Consider the following 8,553-nt stretch of genomic DNA (forward strand, 5'->3'; position numbering starts at 1 on the left):
GGGCTGTTACGATGCTCTGTGTTTGATTACTAATGCCTGTGTAGTACGGCGTTGCACATAGAGGACAAAAACGTTCAGCCTCGACTCTTTATCGTCATTTATGTTAAAATTTGCAAAGCGTACCAAATTGAACAAAACTATATAAATGCAAAATTTTAATTCATGATTATATAACGGTATCCACGGTATAACAAAATCCATATAATGGAACAACATAATACCAGTTGTCACTTTCATACCGGTATAGCGCCCACCCCTACAAGAAAGATTCTTGTGTCTCAAAATACCATTCAATAAGTTTGTGTTTGGTAAGCTGTTGTTCATGTTTCTCAAGTCTCTTATGCTTAAGGTTGCATTTATTTGAACACAAATACAGTAAAACAGTAATATTATGAAATATTATTATTAAATTAACAGCTTATCTACAGTATTCAACATTTGAAGTGGATCAAAAAAACATCACTACGTGACTACTGTACTTTAATATATATATATATATATATATACACACACAGAGGTGTAAAGATTAAATGTAATTAGTTACTGTACTTGAGTATCTTTTCGGGTCGATACTGTCTATTACAGGTCACTGAAAGTACTGCATCTTGTGTGTTTTGCCCTTACTCACCCAAACGCGTTCCCCTTGATTAATCTCCTCAGGTGTGTCTTATCTTGTAAAGCTTGTTAGCCCCCTGTGCCCCCGATATATCCCTAGTTTTTCTTTAGTTCCTTGTGAGTTGTTGAATGTAATGGTTGTCTCACTGGCATGTCTCTTTGACTACTGCATCTATATTTAGTATAAGTAAAATACTTAAGTACTGTTCAAATCAGATACTCTAAGACTTTTACTCAAGTTGTTTTGGAATTGGTGACTTGTAAGTTGTAATGGAGTAATTTTCACTGTAAGGTATCTGTACTTTTACTCAAGAATGGTTTTCAGTTACTATTTACACATCTGGCTGTAACCCTTAAAACCAGAGCACCAGAGGGTTACTGTAAATGCATGTGCCCGATCTGCACCATTTTCCTGATGCCACCTGATGCCTACAAAAAAGTCTCTTGGAACAAAATCCAAAACCCAACAGGAAGTCAGTTATTTTGACATTTCTCTGCAGATTTTTTGTAGTTTTTGCCATTTTCAGGCATTGTATTTTAACAAACTGATTATAAATGTCTTCACTGTCACTTTCGATCAATTTAATGCATCCCTGCTGAATAAAAGTATGAATTTATTGAAAAAAATCTTACTGAACAAAAACGACTGTAGTGTTGATCTGCTCGGGCCGGCCAAATAGAACGAGATTAGGTGGGCAAACAGTTAATTACAGTAACGTGTATGTGTAATGTAAAATAAACCATATTCAGCCTTTCATAAATTTTCTTTGCGAAGAAACTGATCTGGGGCTTCTGGGTATGTTTGTTTAAACTGTGTAAGTGCATACTGTCATGCCATACTGTGCCATTTTTGAAACACTGCATACTACTTCTCTGCATCAAACCAGAAAACCAAGCCTTAGAGTCATTTGAGAAAAAAAAACAACCAGTGAATCAGCGTCTCTTTCCTCCTCTGACAGTTTAAGTGAAAGTTCACCTGTGGTTAGTCTGCTCGGAACTGAGTCACCTGTGGGAACTGACTTCATTAAGTCACTAAAATAACACTGGAAACAGTAAGTTGCTGCAAAATAGTTTTTGTTAGTTTTTTGTAGTTAGATGCAGGTACACATCCTAAATTCTAATTCAATGCCCTGGACACATTCCTCAGTTAAGGCGGTTAATCATTAATATTGAATGTCTATTTTGGGATGGCAGCTGCTTGGACCACAAACAGCAGAGAAGAGTGTGTTCTGTGCTTGTTAAAAACCTGACCTACTTACTTCAACCTCCACCTGCTAAATATGCACGCCCCCGCCCCCCCTCCTAAATAAGGTAAATCAATCTGTGTAAAAGCCTTTTAGGCTTCCATACATGCCAACAAGCTGATGAAAGCTTGAATTACTCAATGTATCATTAAAGGTTTGTTTGTTGCAAAAGAACAATCAACACTGTGAAACACTAAAATCTGCTAGGGATGAAGAAAAATCCCTGATTTCTTGGCTGTTGTACCTGTCCTTGTTGAGGAAGGTCATGGCTGCCATCGGATGCAGCATCTCCAGTTTGCCGACTGTCCAGCTGGGCCGGTACACACACTCTTCTGGAAGCTTGATGGGAAGCAGACACTGGCTGGGCAGCATCTTCAGAGGGGCGTAAAGGGAGCAGCCGACAAGCGCTTGGCAGGACTCTGGTTTAAACACGTAGGAGAAGTCCTGAAGATACGATAAAGAAACAGAGTCTTGCATCACAAAATACATCTTCATGAAAAAATCCCTGAGAATTGACAGCAGTAATTAAGTCCTACCTTAATCTCTGAGGGTTTGGGGCTGCAGAAACCCTCCTCCACCTCCATCTTGAAGTTCCCGCTGATGGCCCCATCCAGGAGAGAAAGGCCAGCTGCTGATTCCGTATTGCCCATGTTTATAGGAGAGTAGCCCATGATGATGTGCTGCTCCAGTGACGGAGGGGTTGGGAACATCTGGTGCAGGTCTGCAGAGTCTAGATCAATAAACACACAATGAAGGAACAGAATTTTGGCACTATATATAGAAAATAGGTAACAGATGCTTGCCATTAACATCTCAGTCTGTGATGACTTGTGCAGCACTAAAACAGTTTTTGATAGATAAAACATGTAGCTCTTGGATTCTGTAGCTGAAAGTAGGAGCCCATGCAATGACTTTTCAAGAATTGCATAGATCAGTGGTTCCCAACCTGGGGTCAGGGGTGCCAAAGTTCACGGGGGTTGCCGATATGCTTTGAGGTCAAATAAAGATGTATAAAATGTCCCACTAATAATTTTATATAAAAATGTTTTTAAATCATATGCTTACAATGCCAAGATAGGGCAATTCAATAAAATAAACAATTAAATTAGAGATGCACCGATCGACCGGCCAGGGACTGGAATAAGCTGGTTTTCCGCATGAACGGCAGAAACAGTGGGAAATGACATCTGTTTTGTTAAACAGTACAGCAACTCCTTTTCAGTTAATTGCAATTTCTACCTTTTTTCTAGTCACAGAGCACTTTATTTTGAGAGTTGTTTAAGTGAGAGAACATCTGTAGCGTTGTTTATGTTTAATAATTTTTTATTATGCAAATCATTTTTTGCATTAAAAAAAGTATAGATTTTTGTTTGTGTGCTGTCAATATGCTGTCAATTATAGTTTTTAGAAAGAAAATCGGAATCGGCAAAAATCGGTATTGGCAGGTCACAACTATAAAGAATCAGAAATCGAAATCGGCCAAGAAAATTGCAATCGGTGCATCTCTAACATTTTTTTGATACCATAGAAATGTCATAATTTGTGTCAATATCACAAAAATAAAAAAACGAATACTAGCCTAAAAAAGAGCAAACAGTCGAAACAGTCAAAGCGATTAAATAAGAATAAGAAACTAATTACAAGCAATAGGACCAAAAAACTACAGTAGAACAAATAGAGCATATAATAGAAACCATATAGTTAGGCTACTTTTTTTACCATGGTAGTGAGGTGCTGTACCTGTGGTTATCATGATCTACAAATGTACAAATTTGTACTCAGTTCTACAAATTTTGTTAATGAAAATAAATGTACATCTGCATCCCAACTCAAGCTACTGTCAAAAGGGCATTTCTAAAACTTGTAATATTATTAGTATAACATGTGCATATATATACTGTATATATATTTATATATATACATGCACTACCGCTCAAAAGTTTGGGATCAGTAAAACTTGTAATGCTTTTTAAAGAAGTCTCTTATGCTCATCAAGGCTGCATTTATTTGATCAAAATACAGAAAAAACAGTAATCTTGTGAAATATTTCAAATATTGGTTTCCTATTTTAATATACTTTAAAATATAATTTATTTCTGTGACACAGCGCTTTTTATCAGCCATCAGCAATTTTCATCAGTCATTACTCCAGGCTTCATTGTCACATGATCCTTCAGAAATAAGTTGAAAAAGTGAAAAAGCATAATATGACCCCTTTAATATTGTTTTGGACAAGTCTTACTGATCCCAAATTTTTGAGCGGTAGTGTATACATATATATTTGGGGGTGAGGGGCTGGGGGGTGCTGTTGCCAGAGGAAAAAAGGTTGGGAACCACTGGCATAGATATTAAAATTTGGTCTAACCAATAAATAGCTCACTTTTCTAGAATTGCACAGATATAAAAATTTGGTCTAACAAGCAATAAAAAGCTGATATTACAATCCTATAGTATTTCCTAATTAAAAAAAAAAAAACATAAAAAGCAATTGTTTTTTTAAATTGTTACAAGCAATGTTATTATAGCAGTTACTGTTATAGTTAATCATTTAATATTTTGAAATAGCTTTTATTTTTATATTTTCAGTTTTTATTCTAATTTAAGTTTTAGTAATTTTGTTATATAAACTTTTGTACTTTTAAGTTCTCAAATTAACAATAAAATTAAATAAAACATTTTTTAAAATAATTTTAGTACTTAATTTTATCTGTTAGTTGCCAAAGCAACTAATTTCCAAGTTTTTCATCTAATATTTATATTCTGATATTCTAACATTTATATTTATATTATATTTTAAATTATAATATTTATAATATCCAATATAATATCCAATATATAAGGCATTTCTACAGATTTAACAGCATAAAGTTCAGAATTCCTACTTTCTCTATGGATAATATCAATAATAATATGAACTCATTCTAACATATTCTAAACCAAACTGCTCACACACTTCCAGTAATGGTTATTAGAACAAGTGTATCAGTAATGATGCAGATTCAGCAGGGGTCATGAACTGAGGCACATACAAGGCAGGGGGTCTGGCGCTGCAGGTTTTGGTTCTTTCCTACCAAATTTTTCCTCTGCTCCACCAGCAGCTCTCCTGGATCCAGGCTGTTAGGAGTAAGACAAAGAAATGCTCACTTTAATTGCTCTACTGTTCCCCTAGTTCAGCAAATAAAGAACTTTATGACCACCTAAAAGTTTTTCTAATGAGGCAGGGGATCATTAGAAAATTTGGCTTCAATTTGAATATCACCGTATCCAACAGATTCATTACTGCTGGACCTTCACAAATGTGATTCATACCAAAAAGTTACAGAAAGAAGTGGATTATGATGATGTTACGCTTCAGTTAAGTTAGGACCGCTAGCATTCTCACTTTCCACATCACAGGTAGCTGGCGAGCTCATACGAGTACTAACCGTCAGGTCATCCTCGTCAGAGTTAAAGAGGTTGTCCAGGTCATTAATGGACACGACCAGATCTGTCTCATGAATCAAGCTGGTGGTAGGAAGTGGTTTACTGCCACCTGACCCCTGGGCATCTGTGTGAAAAGGTGCGTTCAAGATAACCCTCAGAAACATTTCCAGAAACAATTAATCATTTTTTATCAATTTAAGTGTGAAGAAATAATACTCACCATCAGAAGATGACACACTGCCATCATCCCTCTAAAAGGAAATAAATAAAAAATAAATAAGACTTCTCACTTTGAGAAACCCAACCACACAACATTTTTCTAAGAAAATCACTGCCAGACCTTATTTTTCTTCCCGGTCTCCCTCTCGGCTCCAGGCTTTTTGTCTTTATCAGAGAAAGTAAACTCCTCATCTCCTTCCTCAAAAGCATAAGGATCAGATTCACGCTCCTGGTCTCCATCGCACACAGCTGCAGAGAGATGCTGGTTTTTCTTTTGCTCGTACATCTTCACCAGGTCTTCCGACACTTTCAGAGGCCTTTTGGAGGAGGACATAAACCTGCAAAAATCACCCGACTATGTTACTTCTCTAGTTAGAAAAGAATCAATAACCAATCAGTTACACCAATACTACTTTTTGTATTTATCATGATAGCTTAATAGTTTAATACTCAGGCGGAAATGTGACACTTTATATTAGTAGAACTAAAAGCTTTAGACAGACCCATAACTGTAGTTTTTTTTTAAAGAAATTAGCACTTTAATATATACCAAAGTGTTAATTTAATAATGTTTTTAATATATTTGTAATCTAAATTTCTTTTTAAAACATGCGTATTATATTTTTATAATAAAATGCCACATATCAATAAATATATTTACATCATAATAAAAATTATGGTTGAAAACCTGCCCTATGGCCAGCCATAGCCACTAAATCAAAACATCAAGTGTGTAGCCAAAACCTGAAGGTGAACTCTCCTAACGCTGACATAGTCAGTGGCCATTGTTTCAGCAGCTGTTGACTATTTATCTGTTCATTAGGTCACACAGAGTGCACCATAATATTGGGCCAGAAGGAGGGTCCAATTCAACCAATCTGCCACTGCAATCAACTAACATTACCAATTAGTAGTGCTGCCTGATGTTATTGACAACCTCTGAAGCAAAACGACTTGCAAAAGGGCCAAAGTAATGTTCTTTATGGAAGCATAACTTGCCTTTTACTTTATTAAGATGTTAAAAGGCTGACCTATTCTCAGGCAAGTTAAAAAAAAGCTTCCTTTTTCAAAAAGGCAAGGACATGTTTTGAACAGCAATTTAATTTTTTTTATGAGGATTCATTTTGCCTGCCAAACGAAAACTGTTGGTATTCAGTTCTACTAAGCCAAATAACTTTATATTTTTAATCGCACTTCTCAAGGTAGAAAATGTGTTGTTGGTATTTAGTGTAATAATAGCGTAAATTAACACTATATCACTATTTAGTGCACAAGGCTAGAGAACTCACTCTGTAACTGACACAATACCATCCTGGCCTCCGGCCCTATTACCATCCTCAAAAAGCATGACCACAGGAAGCTGAGGTGTGTGGAAATCCGCATTCTTCCCACCAGGCACCCTAAAGTACCTCCAGGGGTTATGCGTTGTGTCCTTGTTGGGGTTTACGGCGGAGCCCACATATACGGTGGCTTCTAGGGACTCTGGGTATGGAGGTGGGCAGGGTAAGGGCAATGGGTCTAGTGGAGAATCATCAGAGGGTTTCTGGGGCACCAGGCAGGGCTCAGAGGAAGGAGGGTAGAAGTGTTGGTGCAAGGGCGAGGAGGAAGTCTTTAGGCCGTTGGCCGTCACCTCTACGCGCTCACAAGGGTGCGGGCTGAGCGGCGGGGGCTGAGGGGAGCCGGCCATCTCATCAGTTGAACCGTGCATCATTGGGGTCTTGCTGGAGGTGACATCGGCATGATGGAGGCTGGGGTACCGCCTGTCCTCGTGGCCCTGCAGACACAGCCTGTGAACAGCATCTCCCTGCTCCACGTTGGGCTGCTCTTCACACAGAGAGCTGCGGTGGTGGAAGGGCATCTGGGGCCTCTTCTGCTGCTTGTCTCCTTTCTCCAGCTTCTCCGCCATCTTGTGTTTGGTAGAGGGCTGAGGAGGCTGGCCAGCAGATGGAGGATGCCCTGGGGTGCTACATGCCCGCTGTTTCTGGTTCTTAAGCCTGGAATGAAAAGCGAAAGCTCAATGTCATCAACTGGCTACATTCATTCATTAATCTTTGTTAATTACAGGTCATTTGTTGCAGCTTGAGCATACCTTGAGCAACTGCACTGTGACCACTGAGAAGACTCTACAAAGTCCCAAACAGAAGCTTTGTCCGTTTCTTCCTCGCAAACTCCGTTAGACATGGTTGAAAACTTTCTCCTGCAAAAATAAACCATACCAAACGGCTGAAGTTGCTTTGTTTTTACTCAATAAATTGCCAATAAATGCCAGGTAATTTGCTCTGGCTGATCAGTCAAGCTGTAGTTTTTATATTCATACTTGTTCTGGGCTCGGTTAATATTGCACTCCTGCCAGACTTGCTCCACCATTTGGCTGGCTAGCCGGCGGGGGATCTTGCCTCCGTGATGACTGCTGCTGTCCACACTAAAGGCGCCTGACATAGCTGACAGTTTCACCCATTTCTGGGCAGGCTGAGAAACTGCAATAGAGGGGGAAAAAGTCATTACAACTAAATGTTTTGACAGCAGCTGAGAATCCAAGTGCTTTGATTGTCTGGTCATACTATGCATAATTCATAACTGAACATTTAATAAAAAATAAATAAAAATGTTAAATGTTAAAGCCATGTGAATATAGGCTTTTTACTTTTTCCACAATATTTTCGAGTGCCTTGGATTGATGTTTTTTGATGACATAAAAGAATCCCTACATCCAAAGAGCACAGATTCATGGCATTCACACCCCTGCAGCATTTTTTGCATATTTTTGGATATACAATAAAACACTTTTAATTTTAAGAAAATACAATAAAACATTGTACTTTCAAAACTTACATTAAATGTATAATTACATCACATAAATAATTACTGTTAAATAATACAACAGTTATATAACTGCTATATGAAGTTATAGATAATAATAAAATCATACACACACTAGTGCTGTGTTCAAAATATCGATACGACGATGTATCGTCACAGAGATTTGACGATACGAGTATCGATACAGATGGCCCTGTATCGATATTGTGGCACGTGTGCAGCAGTGGACCGC

General features: G+C 37.9%; 1 protein-coding gene across 1 annotated transcript in view; it reads right to left on the reverse strand.

Moving 5' to 3' along the window:
- LOC107662782 (mediator of RNA polymerase II transcription subunit 13-like) overlaps window positions 1–8,553 on the reverse strand; it is a 55,909-nt gene that overhangs the window by 30,885 nt on the left and 16,471 nt on the right. The window contains exons 7-15 of the mRNA XM_016452881.1: window positions 7,819–7,978; window positions 7,591–7,698; window positions 6,791–7,495; window positions 5,623–5,839; window positions 5,503–5,533; window positions 5,285–5,406; window positions 4,889–4,973; window positions 2,396–2,589; window positions 2,104–2,303 (exon numbers count right to left, since the gene is read on the reverse strand). Coding sequence (XP_016308367.1) covers window positions 2,104–2,303; window positions 2,396–2,589; window positions 4,889–4,973; window positions 5,285–5,406; window positions 5,503–5,533; window positions 5,623–5,839; window positions 6,791–7,495; window positions 7,591–7,698; window positions 7,819–7,978 — 1,822 coding nt within the window. The remainder of the gene's footprint in view (window positions 1–2,103; window positions 2,304–2,395; window positions 2,590–4,888; window positions 4,974–5,284; window positions 5,407–5,502; window positions 5,534–5,622; window positions 5,840–6,790; window positions 7,496–7,590; window positions 7,699–7,818; window positions 7,979–8,553) is intronic.

The sequence above is a fragment of the Sinocyclocheilus anshuiensis genome, unplaced genomic scaffold (assembly GCF_001515605.1).
Source record: "Sinocyclocheilus anshuiensis isolate Anshui unplaced genomic scaffold, SAMN03320099.WGS_v1.1 scaffold1144, whole genome shotgun sequence".
Lineage (NCBI taxonomy): Eukaryota > Metazoa > Chordata > Actinopteri > Cypriniformes > Cyprinidae > Sinocyclocheilus > Sinocyclocheilus anshuiensis.